The sequence below is a fragment of the Ambystoma mexicanum genome, chromosome 2q (genome assembly GCF_040938575.1).
Source record: "Ambystoma mexicanum isolate Mex_15411 chromosome 2q, UKY_AmexF1_1, whole genome shotgun sequence".
In the NCBI taxonomy this organism is placed as follows: Eukaryota; Metazoa; Chordata; class Amphibia; order Caudata; family Ambystomatidae; genus Ambystoma; species Ambystoma mexicanum.
The window spans coordinates 1,345,748,720-1,345,769,288 of NC_090924.1; the positions used below are offsets into that span (position 1 = coordinate 1,345,748,720).

A 20,569-nucleotide genomic window follows, 5' to 3' on the forward strand; every position below is an offset into this window, starting at 1 on the left:
GCTGGTTGTCCAGAATCCCAAACTCAAGCTTACATTGTAAGTATCACATCATCAAGTCTCAAAACTGCATATCCCGCTCTTTTGACCCTTGCACCCCATTGAAATCCCAAAATTCCAGTATAATATGTTCACGTTTCCATAGACAAATCTGTATTAGCCTGTGTATGTTAGTGTATTCCTTTCATAAGTCCTTCCATAGTCGATATAAATCCCTAGCATTATTTGCAACTAAATCAATTAAATCTCCTATAAAGAGATTCACGGTGAGCTGGTTGATGTTCAGAATCAAACCCCTCATGCCAAGTGCCTTTCTTTAATAATTATAGCCGTTAAAATATAGCCTCAACAGAACTAGTCTTTGTTTAACAAAAACTGAATTTGTTTGTGTATGGTGCTTTCCTTTCTGGTTTCGATTTGCATTCAACCCATAGAAAAACCGAAACTGTAACCCCTTTCAATCAAAATCTTATCTGTTATGTACCTCTGTTCCTTATCCTGAACCGATTTCCGATTTTTGACAACTCAGCCCTTCCTGTGGCTACCTGTCATCAAAATCCCATGTTGAAACGAATTGCCATTCTGCCGCGTGCTTTTTCTTTTTCATGTGTGTCTTTTTCACAAAATCGATTTTCTTACCTGTGTTCACGTTGCCCTGGTGCCCTGCTTAGTATTCTATAAGCTTCCTTATCACTCGAGTGTAGCAACACAAATTTCCTGCCTAGCTATCCCACCATGGTTCTAAACTGCTGTGCAAGTAACAAGTGTAATCCGATTATGCCATTTTTCTCATAATTAAGGTTTTTCATTTTTTCGTTTCTAGCCTCCCAACTTGGGGTGGTCGGCTGAATTTTTAATCTAATTTTTACCTCTTCATTCTGACTCCTTGCCACTGCCTGGCATCCAAGAAGAATTTAGTTAGCAGAAGTTTTGGGGTGAGTGTTGCAGGGGGAGTGATTAACCTGAATGTTATCTGCTATTTCTAAAAACGATTTTGCTTACTTTTGCTATTAAAGGTTTCTGTATATTATGTTAGGCGTTTGAATTAACTGTATTGAGGGAATTTTTGCATTTGTCTTGCCACAATAGTGGTGGCTGCTGCCCCATTATTTGATTTTGCTCTGATTTTTCATTGAACCATAAAATGAATAAATATTTCATTGTTACACACCGGCCTGGTTCCTAGTCCATTGCGACACAGGGTGTTTGTTAAGGTGGGTGTGAGACGGGTTGGGGGCCTACTCAAAGAACCCAGGATTGACAAAAATATTAAAAGCGTTTTTATTGTGCGCCATATTCATTGTCAGTGGAAGAATTCCCTGGCTGGAGTGTGCCATGTTATAAAACCGCTACAATATATCATATAACATATATCATATGTCCAAGCGGTTGTGTTCCACCTTCTTCTTCCCACACCACCAAAAGCATTCCGACTGCATCCATGGTACGCTTAATCCCATCCAACTCTCATATCCATGCGAAGACCTCACTCCAGACCAGCTAGATCTACTGACAATTCCAACATATATGCCAGTAATTACCTATGTTTTGAAATCCCTTTCAACAGAGGGTGTTGAACCCTAGGAACATTGTGGGTAACGTGAGTGGGGTGAAATGCCATCTGTGCAGAATTTTCACTGCTCACATTTTATATTGTGATGCTATTGAGGACTGGTAAGTTCTGTGGCACATAATGCTCCACAAATTGTCTGTAGTTTCCCTTCCCATACTTCGCCCCAAAATACTTGTCCCTTCAGTTGTTCTCCTGTGGTTCTGCCAACAACATCCCTTTCTACATGCCAAATATCAGTCCTTTAACCCTTCTATATGCTACTAAGAGATTTTCAAAATGTGTCAGGCTGGCCTAGAAAAGCAAAGGCCTACTATCCCAGAAAAGTCTTCTGACCCAGTGAACACTGCTGATCTGTTCTTTTATCTAGAACACAGGTCTGCAACCTTTTGCTCTCCAGATGATTTGGACTACAACTCCCTTCAGCTTGAGATAGCAGGGTAAATGGTGAGGGATTATGGAGATTGCAGTCCAAAACATCTGCAGAGCCATAGGCTAAAGACCACGGATCTAAAAAAGCATACTGTCCCCCTAGCCCAGTGAAGCCTCCTGATCTGTCATTTTATCTAGAGGCCTTCTGAGCCAGGAAAACCTCCTGATCTGTTCAATTTCCTTGAAAATCCTCGAGAGACAGGAAAGAATCCGGATGGGTCCTTGTACTGAGGAATAATGTTGCTTGCTCAGTATCTAGAAAGGTACCACTATTCCTCAATGCACACAAATCCCAAGCAACTGCATTGTCCAATTAGGGTTGCCTATTAAGGGTCAATGTGTTCCTTAGCAATTTTATGAAAGTACAATTTGCCACATTTGGTCAAAAGTATCTCCTAACAACTGCAGGATTAGCAAGATAATAGTACACAACGTTCCATCCAGATCCGTGTTGCATTTCTGATAACAATAACAAGAAGCATTACAAGTTCTTTCACACTCATTCAGTGGAGCAAAGCAAGATCCATTACAAAGATGGAGATAGAAGCACAGAAAAACTAGTCTCAACTCTAGATCCACCATGTTGAGGGCAAACTCAGTCACTGACACCCCATGCAAGACGGCCATTCCAGAAATGGTACTGTCACCTGCACTGGCCTGACTGGTGTCCCTATGTGTTTCTGAGGGCGTGTTACACTTGCATCAGGCTCTTTGCAAAGTGAATTGCCTCTAGACACAGCGCTGCTTTTCACTGGCACCCAGTCTCCAAGGCTAACCTAAACCGCTTTCAAAATTTGCTGAGATTTTGCATTTATTGACAAGACACAGTGCAGGTGTGCTGTTAGCCATCAGAAAACAGTGTGATGCAGCCAATTAAACGGAGCACTTTACCTCCATCGGGTGATTTCTGTACACAAAGCAGGGCTCGCAAGTTTATTCTGGTCAAGCCTGAGCAGACCATATAATCCTGTTTTGTTTAGTTTTGGAATTTTGGTACTGGTAATTTTCCTAAATTTAAAATGGAAATGGAAAAAGTACAAGTCCCAGAATTGAAAGTGAAAAAAACAGGTCTAGATGGCCTTCTCACGCATGGCATGGAAAAACATCGAAGTTCTGCAAACAACAAGGATCGGGATAAGGAATTTCAACATTCGCTCCAATTTTAAATGACTAGAATAGCATTTCATCAGTAAAGGAAAGGGCCTTAGTTTTAGAAGACAGAATAAGAACAAAAAGAGGAATTAATGAAGCGAAGGAATGGATTATTGGAAGGCGTTTAATCATACTTTTGCTTTAAGTGGGGACAGGGTGCCCAGAGGTAATTAGAGATGTGTCTCCTACCTCCTTCACTTGGTGGAGTCGGTCAGGATACTGGTTCTTGGCTCTCCGGGCAGCAGCGGGTGATTTATGGTGAGTGATGGTGACCACACTTGGCCCGCTGGGAGCCGCATGTCTCTGGCTAGCAGGAGATGCAGAAATGGGCGTCCCGGGAGGAAGCAAAGACAAACTTCTGGTTCTTGCTGACGTCGAGCTCTAGAACAAGCAACAAAGGATTACCGTCCAGGCCTGGGTTGCACGGCTACGATTCACACCTCTACCTCCAACCTGGGGCCTGCTACCCTCACCCTGACTGCAACCCTGCAGCGATGCTAAGGAAATGACGCATTTCCATTTTTAATCAGTCTCACAAAAATAAAAGGACACATTCTTTTTGGTAATCCTTTTTGGATGAACTGGACTGATGATCATGAACAGGGTTAAAGAGAAAGTAGATTAACAAAAGTTTAAGAATCGGAAAAAAGGTTAAAGAAAGTAGAGGATTAAAACGAAATAAAGTAATAAATAAGAGATAGGCTCGGCATCAGAAGAGAGTGTAAGGGGGTGGAACCTCCCCATTTAGAAAAAAGTCCATTCATCAAAAAAGGAGGTTCTCAAAAGAGGGAATTTTAGGGATTTTGTCAAAATGTCAAGGTCACATCTGTGCCGTGCTCTGTGCTATAGTCTGCTCGGATAACACCTACCTACGGGATAATGGTATTGGTACTACTGCATTTGGCCATTTGTGTACTGCCCGCCCCCCACGTTGGAGTCCTTGTATTAATGCATTGTAATATAAAAAAAACAGACATAGGGAATAGTTCCAAGAGAAATACACAAAATCGTACAAAAGGGATACCGCTTTTTCTGCTGGGATCACATTTCTGGGGTTAAAGGTCTGGCACAGGAAGTGGGCCTTGTCAGACAGGGCATAGAGTGTCAATGAGAGAGGGCTCTTGTAAATAATTCCTTTGTGGAGGAAGGTACCACTAGTTTATAGATTAAAGGGTGAGCTAGGTCAAGGACCAGGGTTCCATATACCAGTGTTGGAGATTGGCAATACGTTTCAGGAGATCTAGGTATAGTCAATCAATGCGCCCAAAGGAGAAATCCCAATCGATAAGAGAAATAACAGTTCTCCCTTAGACAAAGTTGTCAGTGTCCCTGTTGTTTGGCACCACTAGTGCCCCCTGGAGGTCTGCAACGGGATCTTGTACATCATTTGGCGGGGCCTATTCTCTGTCGTATTGAAAGTATGGATCTGATGGTGAGGTTAGCAAATTTACCTCCCAGACACTAGCACTGGTGCCTCTCAAACAAACATGACATGGATGTCTGTCCAAAGAGGACAATCTTGTCTAGAACCTCAGAAAAAGCCTAACACCTCTGCCGGGTTTTGCCGCCTCTGCTGCCCGGCCAGTATCACTTTGTGCCTAACTGTGTTGAAGGTAGCATTACAGTTCAGCAGAGGCTATGGCATCTCTGCACGATGAGCCTGCAACATAAGAGGAGTAACTCTTGGGGTCTCCGGTATTGGAATTGTAATACTGGGTCTCTAAAATTCTCTGCTCAGAGGCTGTTGAAGCCTCTTCTGTGGCACAGATGATCCAGCATTCCAATAGTTTAATAATGCAATAATGGCATCCAAGGTTGGTTGCATCACCTGGTAATGGCCAACCATCCACAGATGATGGGATGAGTGAATCCAGGGCATTATCTTGGCGGTGAGCCACTACTGGGTGGTAGGGTCTACACTGGAGCTCATTATCGCAATTAGCACCCATACTGTGCAGGAGGAATAGCAGGAAGGGGAACAAATTGAAAAAAAGCAGAGCTGGGTGGGCGCGGTGAGTGTCAACGTGCCGTGCGCGCCAGTTGGGTGGGCTGGTGGAGTGTTAGGTGGGCAGAGCAGGAAGGAAAGGAGGAAAAAACATCTGGGAGAAGATGGCAGAAGGTGGGCTGAAGCAAAAGAGGAGCTGGAATTGAGGAACAACAGAGAGAGGGGACGAGACGCGCAGGGGTCATGTGTACACAGTAAAAGCAGCTGGGAGGGAACACAGTGGTGGGAGTGTCAGTGAGAACAGGATGCAGGATTGTCTTGGAAGGTAATGTCCCCCTTCCTCGGCCACAGTTTTTGAGCACTCTGCAGAGAGCAAGCTCACCAGGAATTTGGGGTTTCCCCTTCAAATTCTCTACAACAAATTAAAGGCTGGTATTAAGAAATGTTCTGCAATGGCCAGGCTTCATGGTTCCTTATGTTTAGACACATGCTGTGATTAACGAAAGCTGATGAGCAACAGCACTTTCGCCAGGCATCCAATTTGCACACGACCGCAGACTCTTCCAGCCACTCACCTTGTTCCTCCGCTGAGCTCTAAATCATTTGCCTCTTTCCTACCTATAAATCCAAGGTGCTACACCTTCAGTATCACACATACTTGGAATTAAATCACTTCTATGTGTGTAAATACATGTAGTATTCCTTCCCGATGATGTGATTGGTTTGGGCAATCTCTCATTTTGGACCACTGCCAACATTCACTGGGAAGTGACCCCTGTTGCGTTCAACTAGGAAATTATTTGCAAGAATGGTCTCATGAAAAACTAGTTCCAGTTGAACAAATGGAATTTCAGGAATGTCATTCGACACCAGATAATTGTTATGTATTATATTTCTCAGCAAATAAATACGGCACTTTTTTTAGCTTTTGATCTGGTGGACTGGGGCACTGTGTGGTCCAAGCTAGCAGATTGGAGAATCTCCCCCAACCTGATGAGATTATTGGTCATGCTTTATAAGGACACCAGAGTTCAAGTTCAGTTGGCGCCTGCTGCTCAGGCCAATGGATTCAACCAACCCTTTATTCTTGGTACACTATTGTTTTCTTTATATATTTTTAACTTGCCTAATTATGAGTACTTCCCCCAAAATTATCCAATGTACATTTACAGTTGATGTCTTAGGGTAACAACACAGTTCTCTGCGATCGAACACCTACTGGACAGCAGTGACCCTATTGGATTACAATCTTCCTATTGGATGACAGCGTTCCCTTTCTGTGCTGGAAAATTCCTGTATAATGAAAAATCGCAATATATCGAAAACGAACATCATGCTGTTTCCTCGTACAAAGAAAACGCACAAATATAAATGGTATTTAAATTCGGAACAAGTGGAGGAGGTCAAGAATACAGTGATCTTGGTATGAGATTTGATCAAACGCTGATGTGGAAATCCCACGGGAAAACACTTGGAATAAGGGCCGATGTCAATAATGCTGCGTTTAATACATTATTTGTTGATTAAAACGTTGCCAATGAAAGCGTACAAACAGAACATTCCTCCGTCAATATTTTTCGGACATCTTGCTTAGGAGTAAAAATATTATCAAAATTAGAAGTTATAGAAGGCAAAGACTAGAAACAATAAACCTATACTGGGTATGGGGGAACCATTAGACATAGGTAGACATTATTGCAGCTGCACAAAACACATTAAGAAGAAAAATCAATTAGGAGTGATGATCAAATCGAGATGGGGCTCATTCTTGATACAACTACAAAAAGGTGCACTGGATTGACTGGCTTTAAAGGGATATACATTTTGAAGTTGTAACAAAAATTTATTGAAAAGTGTGTTAAAAAAAACATTTTTTGTATCAGTCTTAATTCTGATTTTACCCATTTTTAGTTTAGGCTGTTAGGTGGCTCTTAAAACTATTGCATTGGAGCACAGGTATGAGGGAGATGACATGTGAGGAGGGGGACTCAGCATGTGGGGTTTCTTGGGTTATTTACCCACCCATTGACAGCCCATGGCAATGTTAATCCCTTTGGCCATTCTACCCACTCCTGGGCTCTGTTTGCGCTGCTGCTATTAAGAAGAAAAATCAAGCTTTAGCCAGCCAGTTTTTTTCTAAGCAGTCTGCTGAGAGTTAATGGCTTAACTGCAGCTGTAAATGGCTACTCTTATAATAAAGTCTTAACCAAGTGTTCCTTTAGCGACTTGATTTATATTTGCCCCCTGCACTGAAGTCCTGTTGAAAATAAGCAATAAGAAAGCCAGCAGTTTTGGCTTGAGATATTAGACGGGCATTTACAAGTACTGAAATGACATACCCAGATAATCACTCCATTTTTCAGCTCTTGCGATCTTATAGTCAGGTAGTACCTTTATATCAGTGCCTAGAAAATGCCTATCCCTTACCTATACAAAAACCCAAACTGTTGGCTTTGACAAGGCTTGTTTCTCTTTGTCAAAACGTAGATGGAGTAATTAAGTTTGCGGTATGTGAGGTTTCACAAATATATCTGAAGGATGTATGTTATCTGGGTGTGAGGCGGTTATTTGTACATTTAAAATTAGGCCAATTAGGAATATTATCTCTAACAACATTAAGGCGTTTGGGTGCTTTGCGCTGTGTTATCAAATTGTTGCTATATTTCTCTTATGTTACATTTTATACATTGTAATTAATACAGTTATGGTTATTGTATAAATGTTCAAGTCCTCTTTAAAATTCACAATAAATCATAATATGAGGGTTCCAAATTGTAGTTGCATATTAACTTTAAATTCACATTAAATTAAGGTATAATCCTTCCAAAATGCAAACATTCTCCATCATCACCCCCTCATTTATACACATTCAAAATCCTTGTGTTCCCTCCAATGATTCCTCAAGTTACATTATATTTCTATCCGTGTGTACTCTCCATTGTACATTAAGAACCCTAGTCAATGGATCTCAATCACTTACTAAGTTGAGAGGTCAACTTACTGACCTGCCAAAAAGAAGAACTCCATGTGACTCATGACAAGTCCCCCAGTATCCCGTGGGTAATTCCGGCGGGATACCAGGGGACTATCGTACCGCTTCTGCCGTCCGATATCTCGAGCGCTACCAGGGTATTATGGGTGGAGGAGATGCAGTAAATCCCAATTCCCATGGAGTCCCATAGGTCTCCATGTTATGGGGATGCCGCAATCACTGGCACTGGTAATACTGATGCCGCCAAATGCGGCAATTGTCAGCCGGTATGGGCCTGAACTACCGGCAGGTCAGGTCTGTCTGTAGATCACAGCCCCTACCGGCAAACTTGGAGTTTGCCGGTCAGGAAATGTTCTGGTACATGTTGTGACCGGCACCATATTTCCGTACCGGCAAACTCATAATTAATTTTTTGGTCATTTGTGTGGTGCCTATACACAAGTGTCTGCACTTGTGTATAGCCCCCATGGCTGCCAATCGCATCCCGAATGAAGGAATCCTCAAAAGGCAGTAACCAGGAATCATCACGTGTTATGAAGTCTGGTGAGAGAAGGACACCATCTCATTTCAACAGGTTAATCAAGTATCCCTTAGAATACCTAATACCCACACAGACCTTTAAAAACAATGAGGGTTACTCTCCAAATCCCCAGATGCAAAAACCAGACATAAAAGATTCCTTCCTGGTTTTGAACCTGGTTTAACCTTCCAGAGCATTTTCAATGTTGTTGCAGGAGCAGCAGGGACACAGAACCAAACAACTTTGCTGCCTACCCCACACACTCAATCTACCAAACAAAATGCATTAACGCCTACTATGAAGTGAAGCAAATGCTGTAGAGCCGGATCCGCCGGGGATGCATTTCTTCTACTCCCCCTCTGTATTTATAAACAGCTTTGTACTGTGTCACTGAACTTCACAAAGCAATCACAAAGCAACATGGTCAAATTCTGAATGGATTTAAACCCACAGGCTAACTACCCCTTTCGTGTGCTGATGATCTCACTACTTGCCTCCTTGCTGTCTCCATGACATGTTGACCAGTCCTCTGATTGTCTGGGTTCTGATTCAACTAGACCCTACACACAACCGGTTCTGTGTACATCACCTAATGCATGGTTAATCATTATGTGGCTCTCCAGATGTTTTGCGCTACAACACCCATGATCCCTCACCACTGACTTTGCTGGCTAGAATTAAAGGTAAAAACTGAAACATCAGGAGAGCCACTGAAAGAGTAACCGTGATCTAATGTTTGAGATGGATCTTCTAAAGCAAGGGTCTGCAACCTTTGGCTCTCCAGAGTTTTGGACCACAACTCCCATCAGCCCTAGCCACTAAAGTCAATGGTGAGGGAACATCGGAGTTGTAGTCCAACACATCTGGAGAGCCACAGGTTGCAAAACCCTGTTCTAGAGCCACCTCAGCGATTGCTGACAGCAGTGCATCTAGAGAAAAAACACACGTCTTGAAAGTGGGGTGCTGGTTTCACATGGTAAAAAGTAGAGTGAAATCAGCAGCGGCAGAGGTACTCCCCGAGGTGGGGACTGGCCACTTATTTGGAGACACACAATTTCTATTTCTATTTAGTGGAAGGATGGCACTACTACCAAAAAAGGTTTCAAAGCCCTCTAACATCTACCTACAGAAAAGGAAGGTCAGAGTGTGGGATAAGAACCATTTTATTTAAGTGCGTCCTTCACGAAGGTCACCATCACCGCAAGGTGGGTAGAGAGGCTATGCAGGGGAGCCGGGGTTCTAACAGACCTTGTAAGGGACCAGAAGAAACAGATCACTTCTTTTCATATGCACCTGGTCCTTTCCAATAAAGAAGGACATTTTCAGAGATGGAATGGTGTGTATTTTCAACAAAGGAAGCTATGACAACTGTGCTGACATTGTGAAGTGACTCTTTCTGACATTTTGCAATGTTCATTGCTAATAATCACTTCCAGTAAGTGGTGCAATCCTAATAAAAACATTACACTTGTCTTACTGAACAAAGCATATGATCTTAACCTAGAACAGCCATATCAATTGTTTTCTGGTGTCATAACAAGATGGACAATATGGTAAAATCGAAATACCCCAAAAAGAAAGAGAAATTAGACAAATTTCACTAATGTGCCTTCTTTGCTGCTTTGCATAAAATTGAAGAACATTTGGGAAAATAAGAATGACCACATATCTTTTTATTTGGCAAATATGTGTTTGATAAACGGGTTGTATGCTTGAATCAATAAATACGTAACGCGCACAAGGCTTGGTGCTCATTTAATCGTTCACAACAGCACTCAAACTAAAATTAAAGTGTTTATAAAAAGGTAAACATATATACCCATTGGGACAGTTTCAGAATTTGGGTCTGACAATATTTGCTAGGTTTGCGAGCCTCACAGAATTTTACAAAAGGATGGAGCGAGATGGGAAGCTGGATCCCAGGATAAGAATGGGTGCATACGCAGGTCCGCAATGCACAAACATCTTTAAAAAATCATATTGATCGGATTTTTAGAAAGCTCGTCATGCTGGATTTCTTTCACTGGAACTTGCTGTAATCTATCTCGATATATAAAGCACAAAATCTGTTAGTTTATTCTTTATACAATTCCATACCGTTCCACCAATCTGCACCAAATATGGCATAGTTACCCGTTAGGACCCTCCGGACATTACTGGGTACATGCCATTTGGACACCGCACCCCTTTCCCCCGATTTCAGCCCCTTTACACATGAGATGGTTGCCTGAAATCGGTGAAACATCAATGTGGTTGATAAAGGACTGGATAAAGCTCATTTTAAGTGTCTTGAAGCAGGAACAAAACTCGAAGGTCGAAAACCATTTACAGGCCGTAGGCCACACCGTTTCCAAGATATTTGCGGCACACCACACCGGTTACATTTTAATTTTATGCAATAATTGATTTCCAAAAATTGAAGAGAGCATGTCTATCTACAGAACCCCTACTCCGTGCGGAGTACGGGTACTTTTTGCTAGTAATAGATATCACCAATTTTACTGGTTGTCAATTCATTGACCTCAGCAGGATGACGGGCTTAGTTAGGCCTGGAGGGATTCGAGCCTCTGGTAAGCATTTAATTCAGTGAGCCATTTTACCAGCTTTAATGGAAATATATGCTGAGACATGGTCATGTCAAATGAGCAGGCAGCTTCTGTCCCCTTTCTGAGTGGACCAGTATGCATGTCACCAAAAAGCACACTGTCAGGACTGACAGTAAGATGACAACCTCTATGGCAGTATCAGCATTGACCAATGAATAATAGCCTCATCCTAATCGATGAAGAGAATCTGTCAGAGTGAGCCCACATCTACAGTGTGCCACCTCTGTGCCAAATTCTCCTCTGCATTGAGCAGTGTCAGTGCCTGGTTTGGCTGTATGTGGATAATTCAAATGAAGTTGTGGCCTGCACGTATACATTCATTAGAAATCAGAAATGGTGGCTGCCATGGCAAAACACGGCGGCCATCTTAACAGTCCAGCCTGATGTTTACCAGGCATTAAAAAAGGCAGTCAATCCTGACTGAATCCCACGCAGAGGCTAACAGATTCCCTACATGGCACAGGAAAACCTATGGTGCTGATTTCTTGACACCATTGCACTCGTTGTGGTGAATCAAAAGCTCCATATGGGGCATGCAGGAACCATAGGAATACTTTTTGCCGTGGATTTCCCTGCATCTCAATCATCATAACATTGTAACTGGCGTGAGAAAAACCTTTTACCTTTTGTAATGCTTTGTCCTGTTTACCAAGATAATATGAATAGGACTATTGTACTGTTGCTCAGAAACACAGGTTTCTCCCAAGTCAGACCAGCGCTTATTTTGCGTCGCGCTGAAACAATCCCAGTGGCTTGGGGCTGCCTAGAATTTTGAAGAAAGGCTTGGTATCGGCAGAAGAAACTGTTTGAAACATGAAACTGTACATGCATTCTTATTCTTCTATCTTGATGATTTTAATATATTGTCTGTTGAAATCTGATTTTTATAAGATTTGTTTTTAACTGGTATATTCATTGCTGTCAAACGTGTGTATTGTTGTTTGTAAAACTGGTTTATGGATTTTTTTTTATCCGAATAAACTTTACTGATGATGATGATGATGATGAAATAGGCTTGGCCATTGAAATAACACATGCGCGTGCCACCCTGCAATAGCGATCCCTAAGGTGCCATTGGCCGAGACAGTGTATGGCAAGCTTGCATTGATCCGCTGAAACTCACTATATAGGTTACTGTTATTGATGTTTGTTTAGTGCCCAGTGGCTATTGATCTGTCTATTGGGGGTCAGGGGCTACTGCCAGTCCTCCAGCCTCTGGAAAGTCTGATTGCTTAGGACAGAATGGGGGTCATTACAACCCAGGCGCTAATTGCGCCAACTTTACCACCATGGTGTAAACTACGTTTACACCATGGTGGATGGCGGATTTACCGCCCCATTCCAAGGTGAGTGGGGCGGTAAATCCCCATTTCCCATTTTCCCTTCCCCATTCCCATTTTTGCCCCATAGGGCATAATGGGAGTGGGGAAGGCGCTAATTACGCCACCGTAAATTACGGTGGCGTAATTAGCATCATGGCAGGTTAGCGCCATGGATTTTAACGGCTGCTAAAAGCAGCGGTTAAAATCAGAATAGGCGTTAAGGGTTAACGACGGCGTTAACCCTTAACGCCTGGGTCGTAATGAGGCCCAATGTCCATGGAACCCCACTGGATGTAGACCAAACTGCCAGGGAAATCAGGACATTTTGATGTTTGTTTCTTTGTTTATTGATTTATAGTGCGTACCGAACCCGTAGGTAACTAGGCGTACGAAGATACAAGAAGACGTAAAGCTTAAGTTACACATGTTACACAGTGAAATCCATACAGTGAGGTGACAGGAAATATACAAAGAGATCCAGTCAACAGGTACAGGAGGTTACATAAAGCAGATACACAGGTATATACATTAGATTTGGTTCAGCTGGGTTCATATGTCATTGGAGTGTAGCCAGTTGAGGGTATTGCGCCTAAAGCTGAGGTAGGACTGGTCGGCTCTGAGAGCTAGGGGTAGCGCGTTCCAGGACTGGGCAGCTTTCACTGGGAAGCTATTTCCTCCAGATTTGTTTAGCTTGAATCTGGGTATCTCCAGACAGAAGGAGTTGGCCGCTCTGGTGGGACGGATAGAAGTTCTCTTGACCATTCTCTCTGTTAGGTATGGGGGTGCTGCATTGTTAAGGCATTTGAATGTCAGTGAGACTGTTTTGAGTAAGATCCTGTCATTTATCTTTAGCCAGTGGTTTCCTCTCCTAATTTTTGAAATGTGTTCTTTGTTGGGTATATTCAATGCCGTTCTGAGGACATTGTTCTGAAAAATTTGGATGTGGATGGGCCCAGAATGCGGATTGGCTCTAAAAGGATCTACTACCTCGGGCGACGAACATAAATGTGTCGATGGTAATGGGCCTTTGAAACGATGGCCCTACACAAATCCTGCGCTGGCTCTGCTGTTCAACAGTTCCCTGTCACATACAATTAGAATGTTATCCATCAAGCTCCAAGCAAACTAAATGCTCCTCATTTAAATTGAAAATTGTGCCTTGTTTTAGCTGTCCCAAGTGTACCAGCCTTAATTGCACAAACTGCCCTGATTAAGCAAATCAGTCGCAGTTCCAATGACTAAGCGAGTCAATTGCATCACTCATAAGGGCAGAGGGCGCTGGGTTCTGTGCTAGGAAGATGCCTGGCCGACATTGGCATGCGGACCAGATGTTGCAGCAGCATTTCTCAGCCACAGGCCCCTAGAGTTCTGGAAAAGTTCTGTGGATGGATCATGTGCACTGATACACCAGGCTCACATCTGTCAATCAACTCCTCGTCAACTGGGCCAACCCAGAGCAACAGTTTCCATTGTCATAAAGCATGGTGTTCTCAATACCAACAAGAAAGGCGGAGTAGCCAGTTGCGTGCCCCGAGAACAATGATGGCGGAAGCCCTGACATCTTCAGTCTATATGCCTTATTACACGGTAGGCGGTAAGGGCACCGGTACCAGTAAACCCTTACCGCTTTACTACGAGGTCCCTTTGCAGGACCCGACCTTAAAGGCTGGTTTTACCAGCCATTAAGGAACGGGCCCGCAAAGGGACCTGGTGCTAATTACGGTACCGCAATTTGCTGTACCGTAATTAGCGCCTTCCCCATTCCCATTGAGCCCTATGGGGGCAAAAATGGGAATGGGGAAGTGCCTTGGTGAATGGGGAATTACCGCCCCCGCTCTCCTTGGAGTAGGGCGGTAATTCCACCATCCACCAAGGCGGACACGGTAAAATACAGGCGGCAACCATGGCGCTAATAGCGCCATGGTTACCGCCTACCGTGTAATGAGGCCCTATGTCCTCCACCCTCCACCTTGGACACTTTACACACCTACCATCCGTCAACGCTGGTTGCAAATCCATGCCTGCACGCTCTAGAAACACCTAGCCGCCGTATTGCTAAAAGCTGCCTTTAGCAGGCCCGAATTAACGTTGTACTGCTTCAGACTCCCTGACCACCCCTAGTTCTACACATCAAGATGTACTGCGGTCTACCAAGGGTCTGTGATCCGCTTCCTTTGCTGTGCTACTGCGCTGTGATTGGCACATGCACCACACCCACCATATCATCCTGAACTCCTGGGAGGCTGTGCTTTCCCCAGTTACCTCTGAGCTACACCTTCCAATACGATAAAAGGGGCAGGTTTATATTCCCCATTCAAAGGCATCGTTCTAGATGGATTGAAGAACAACCTGTAATGATTACATAGCGCAATGCTTTGCAAACTGCGGTTCCACACGTTTTGGACTACAACTCCCATGACCCCACACAATTGGCTATGCTGTCAATGGCTGATGGCAGTTGTAGCCTAAAACATCTGGGCAGCCAAAGGTTTTAGAACCCTGATTCAGAGCAAAATATTGTTACATAAATAGAATTTCAAATATCTGAATATTTAAGTACACTTGTAAATAAAAGTGGCAAGTAATCATCGCTGCAGTTGTCAGATTTTTTGGATTGAGGAAAAAAGTGGACCTGGGCCGTTGGAAGGGCATATCCCCCCTGTGAGTGAGGGGCAGTTCTCCCGCCCACCCCAGTTAGCCTCTTTGTTGAGAATTGCGAGGAAAGCAAGTAATGTACCCGGCATCAGTGCCTCGGCCTCGTGCACTACCAGGCCATAGTCCTCTTTCCTCCATACTGAAAAGATGCTCCTACTTGGGTCACGTCCCGAGCATGATGCAGACATCCTCTTTTTGAGTTAAATACGGTGGAAGGGAGCAATGATGCAGGACTGAGGTCTGCGAGTCAAATAGGGTGGAAGGTGACTGTGAGGCATTAAGCAGGACTGAGGTCTATGGGTTAAATATGAAGGAAGGTGGTTCTGAGGCTTGACGCAGGACTGAGGTCTATGAGTTAAAAAAAGATGGAAGGTGGCTCTGAGGCTTGATGCACGGCTAAGGTCTATGAGTTAAATATGAAGGAAGGTGGTTCTGGGGCTTGATGCAGGACTGAGGTCTATGGGTTAAATATGAAGGAAGGTGGTTATGAGGCTTGATGCAGGACTGAGGTCTATTGGTTAAATATGAAGGAAGGTGGTTCTGGGGCTTGATGCAGGACTGAGGTCTATGGGTTAAATATGAAGGAAGGTGGTTCTGAGGCTTGCCGCAGGACTGAGGTCTATGGGTTAAATATGATGGAAGGTGGCTCTGAGGCTTGACGCAGGACTGAGGTCTATGAGTTAAAAAAAGATGGAAGGTGGCTCTGAGGCTTGATGCAGGACTGAGGTCTATGGGTTAAATATGAAGGAAGGTGGTTCTGAGGCTTGCCGCAGGACTGAGGTCTATGGGTTAAATATGAAGGAAGGTGGTTCTGAGGCTTGACGCAGGACTGAGGTCTATGAGTTAAAAAAAGATGGAAGGTGGCTCTGAGGCTTGATGCAGGGCTAAGGTCTATGAGTTAAATATGAAGGAAGGTAGTTCTGGGGCTTGATGCAGGACTGAGGTCTATGGGTTAAATATGAAGGAAGGTGGTTATGAGGCTTGATGCAGGACTGAGGTCTATTGGTTAAATATGAAGGAAGGTGGTTCTGGGGCTTGATGCAGGACTGAGGTCTATGGGTTAAATATGAAGGAAGGTGGTTCTGAGGCTTGCCGCAGGACTGAGGTCTATGGGTTAAATATGATGGAAGGTGGCTCTGAGGCTTGACGCAGGACTGAGGTCTATGAGTTAAAAAAAGATGGAAGGTGGCTCTGAGGCTTGATGCAGGACTGAGGTCTATGGGTTAAATATGAAGGAAGGTGGTTCTGAGGCTTGCCGCAGGACTGAGGTCTATGGGTTAAATATGATGGAAGGTGGCTCTGAGGCTTGACGCAGGACTGAGGTCTATGAGTTAAAAAAAGATGGAAGGTGGCTCTGAGGCTTGATGCAGGGCTAAGGTCTATGAGTTAAATATGAAGGAAGGTGGTTATGAGGCTTGATGCAGGACTGAGGTCTATGAGTTAAATATGAAGGAAGGTGGTTATGAGGCTTGATGCAGGACTGAGGTCTATGGGTTAAATATGAAGGAAGGTGGTTCTTGGGCTTGATGCAGGACTGAGGTCTATGGTTTAAATATGAAGGAAGGTGGCTCTGAGGCTTGACGCAGGACTGAGGTCTATGAGTTAAAAAAAGATGGAAGGTGGCTCTGAGGCTTGATGCACGACTAAGGTCTATGAGTTAAATATGAAGGAAGGTAGTTCTGGGGCTTGATGCAGGACTGAGGTCTATGGGTTAAATATGAAGGAAGGTGGTTATGAGGCTTGATGCAGGACTGAGGTATATTGGTTAAATATGAAGGAAGGTAGTTCTGGGGCTTGATGCAGGACTGAGGTCTATGGTTTAAATATGAAGGAAGGTGGTTCTGAGGCTTGCCGCAGGACTGAGGTCTATGGGTTAAATATGATGGAAGGTGGCTCTGAGGCTTGATACTGGGTTAAGGTCTATGAGTTAAAAAAAGATGGAAGGTGGCTCTGAGGCTTGATGCAGGGCTGAGGTCCATGGGTTAAATATGAAGGAAGGTGGTTCTGGGGCTTGGCGCAGGACTGAGGTCTATGGGTTAAATATGAAGGAAGGTGGTTTTGAGGCTTGACGCAGGACTGAGGTCTAAGAGTTAAAAAAAATATGGAATGTGGCTCTGAGGCTTGATGAAGCGCTCAGGTCTATGAGTTAAATATGAAGGAAGGTGGTTCTGGGGCTTGATGCAGGACTGAGGTCTATGGGTTAAATATGAAGGAAGGTGGTTATGAGGCTTGATGCAGGACTGAGGTCTATTGGTTAAATATGAAGGAAGGTGGTTCTGGGGTTTGATGCAGGACTGAGGTCTATGGTTTAAATATGAAGGAAGGTGGTTCTGAGGCTTGCCGCAGGACTGAGGTCTTTGGGTTAAATATGATGGAAGGTGGCTCTGAGGCTTGATACTGGGCTAAGGTCTATGAGTTAAAAAAAAGATGGAAGGTGGCTCTGAGGCTTGATGCAGGGCTGAGGTCCATGGGTTAAATATGAAGGAAGGTGGTTCTGGGGCTTGGCGCAGGACTGAGGTCTATGGGTTAAATATGAAGGAAGGTGGTTTTGAGGCTTGACGCAGGACTGAGGTCTAAGAGTTAAAAAAAATATGGAATGTGGCTCTGAGGCTTGATGAAGCGCTCAGGTCTATGAGTTAAATATGAAGGAAGGTGGTTCTGGGGCTTGATGCAGGACTGAGGTCTATGGGTTAAATATGAAGGAAGGTGGTTATGAGGCTTGATGCAGGACTGAGGTCTATGGGTTAAATATGAAGGAAGGTGGTTCTTGGGCTTGATGCAGGACTGAGGTCTATGGTTTAAATATGAAGGAAGGTGGTTCTGAGGCTTGACGCAGGACTGAGTTCTAAGGGTTAAATATGAAGGAAGGGGGTTCTGAGGCTTGATGCAGGACTGAGGTCTATGGGTTAAATATGAAGGAAGGTGGTTCTGGGGCTTGATGCAGGACTGAGGTCTATGGGTTAAATATGAAGGAAGGTGGTTATGAGGCTTGATGCAGGACTGAGGTCTATGAGTTAAATGGGAAGGAAGGTGGTTCTGGGGCTTGATGCAGGACTGAGGTCTATGGTTTAAATATGAAGGAAGGTGGTTCTGAGGCTTGACACAGGACTGAGGTCTATGGGTTAAACATGAAGGAAGGTGGTTCTGAGCCTTGATGCAGTGCTGAGGTCTATGGTTTAAAAAACGATGGAAGGTGGTTCTGAGGCTTGATGCAGGACTGAGATCCATAAATGAAATAGGATGAAAGGTGGCTTTGAGGCATAATGAAGGATGAGGTCCATGAATTAAATGGGAAGGAAGGTGGTTCTGGGGTTTGATGCAGGACTGAGGTCTGTAAATTAAATAAGATGGAAGGTGGCTCTGGGGCTTCTAAAGTCCTGATGAAGGCCTACCACTCGTGACCCCCATCTAACAGCTCTTCTTCTTTGCCCGAAACACAACAGTGTCGACGACCTCTTAAACTCTTCAGTGTCCACCATTAACACTGTTATTTGTTCACTGCAAAGAAGTATCTGTGCTCACATGTTATTTGTTAAATTGATTTTCCGTCGATCAAAAGGAAACACATGTTATATGTTCCACTATTTATCCAGTCAATGTGACTGGACTGTATCGATTCATATGTTGTACGAAATTGGGAATTGACAAGTGTCCATGGGTGGTTTTTCTCCACTTTGACAAACCAATATTGATTAAAAATCGTTGGTTTGAGACGATGTTTTCTTTTGACCCCCTTCTTTAAAAAAAGAAAAAAATTGTTTATATTCTGTAGTTAAATGAACGTGTTTGTAATCTCGCACCCTGATTAATGTGTTAGTTTTTAAATATATACCTACCTGTGTAAATAAGGGCCTAGCCAGGTGGCCCTTTATTACCCAAATTCCAAAAGAGACACACTTAAGTCTGTAAATTCAATAAGCTGCAAGGTAGCCGTGAGGTTTGGTTGTTGACTGGAAGGTGGGAAGAAAAGGGCATTGGCTCTCCCTGGTCCAGCAGCAGAGTGTTAGCTTAGGGGATAGAAGATGCCATGTTCCCTAGAGAGAGGTGATGCTATAGTTTCTAATGATACTATCAGGTTTGCATATAGTTCTTCATGCTGGACTCTACCTCTTCTAAGCACTGTGATAATATAGCCTTATATTCTAAAGGAGGGGTCATTATAATGGCATAATGCCCCCGCTTCGCCCAAAGACATGTCCCGAGGCAGAGGCGAGTTGGGAAAGTTGTGGATGGGCCACTAACCAAAGCGATCATTATTCCCTTCAAGGATCATAAGGCGAACAGAACACAGCTTTAATAGCAGTGCAGGTTCTATGTGTGGCAGCAAAATAAAAAACCTTCGTTTAACAGTGAATCAAGTAAATAGAGAAAACGTGTGCTGATAAATTACCTTTGTTTTTTTTTCTAATGTAGTATTTATATATGGAGGTTGCCTATCTAAGGTCTGCATTTTAATTGTAAGCGTAGTTAAAGTGGAAAGGTTGCAACATGAGCATGCATTTGATGTAATGTAACGTAATCTGTTCCTCTACATGAAAGTAAACGTATTTTTGCATGGCATGGCTTTCACTTTTAGGTGTCAAATTGGATGCCTGTTGTCTGACACATTGGGCCTCATTACGAGGTTGGAGGTAGTCATGGCGCTATTAGCGCCATGACTACCTCCAATACCGGTACCGTGTCCGGTCCCGTTCAATGGGGACTTACCAGTCTATTCCGACCTTTGCGGGACCGGTAAGTCCCCATTGAAAAAGCCATTCCCCATTCCCATTTCAGCACCCATAGGGCTCAATGGGAATGGGGAAGGCGCTAATAATGGTACCTCAAATTGCGGTACCATTATTAGCTCTGAAGTCCCTTAGTGGGTCCCTTCCTTAATGCCTGGTTTTACCAGGTTTTACCAGGCGTTAAGGAAGGGACCCACTAAGGGACTTCGTAGTAGGGCGGTAAGGGATTACCGGCACTGGTGCCCTTACCAGTGCCGGTAATCCCTTACCGCCCACCTAGAAATGAGGCCCATTAAAAGTGAACTGAAAAGGATGCGTTCAGAGAGAGAGTGGGCCTCATTACGAGGTAGGTGGTAAGGGATTACCAGCACCGGTAAGGACACCGCTGCCGGTAATCCCTTACCACCCTATTCCGTGGTCCCTTAGCGGGTCCCTTCCTTTACCAGGCATTATGGAAGGGACCCGTTAAGGGACTTCAGAGCTAATAACGGTACCGCAATTTGCGGTACCGTTATTAGCTCCATCCCCATTCCCATTGAGCCCTATGGGGGCTCGAATGGGAATGGGGAATGGTTCCCGGAATGGGGACTTACCAGGTCCTCCAAAGTTGGAATAACCCGGTAAATCGCTATTTCGGGAACCCGGACCCCG

General features: G+C 44.0%; 1 protein-coding gene across 5 annotated transcripts in view; it reads right to left on the reverse strand.

Annotated features, from left to right (window-relative positions):
• OSBPL10 (oxysterol binding protein like 10) overlaps positions 1-20,569 on the reverse strand; it is a 2,898,140-nt gene that overhangs the window by 755,192 nt on the left and 2,122,379 nt on the right. For 4 of the 5 annotated variants that reach the window (XM_069648807.1, XM_069648805.1, XM_069648806.1 and 1 more), the window contains one exon: positions 3,341-3,532. The exons of the other annotated variant lie outside the window; for it this stretch is intronic. In XM_069648807.1, coding sequence (XP_069504908.1) covers positions 3,341-3,532 — 192 coding nt within the window. The remainder of the gene's footprint in view (positions 1-3,340; positions 3,533-20,569) is intronic. 5 annotated transcript variants of the gene reach the window in all.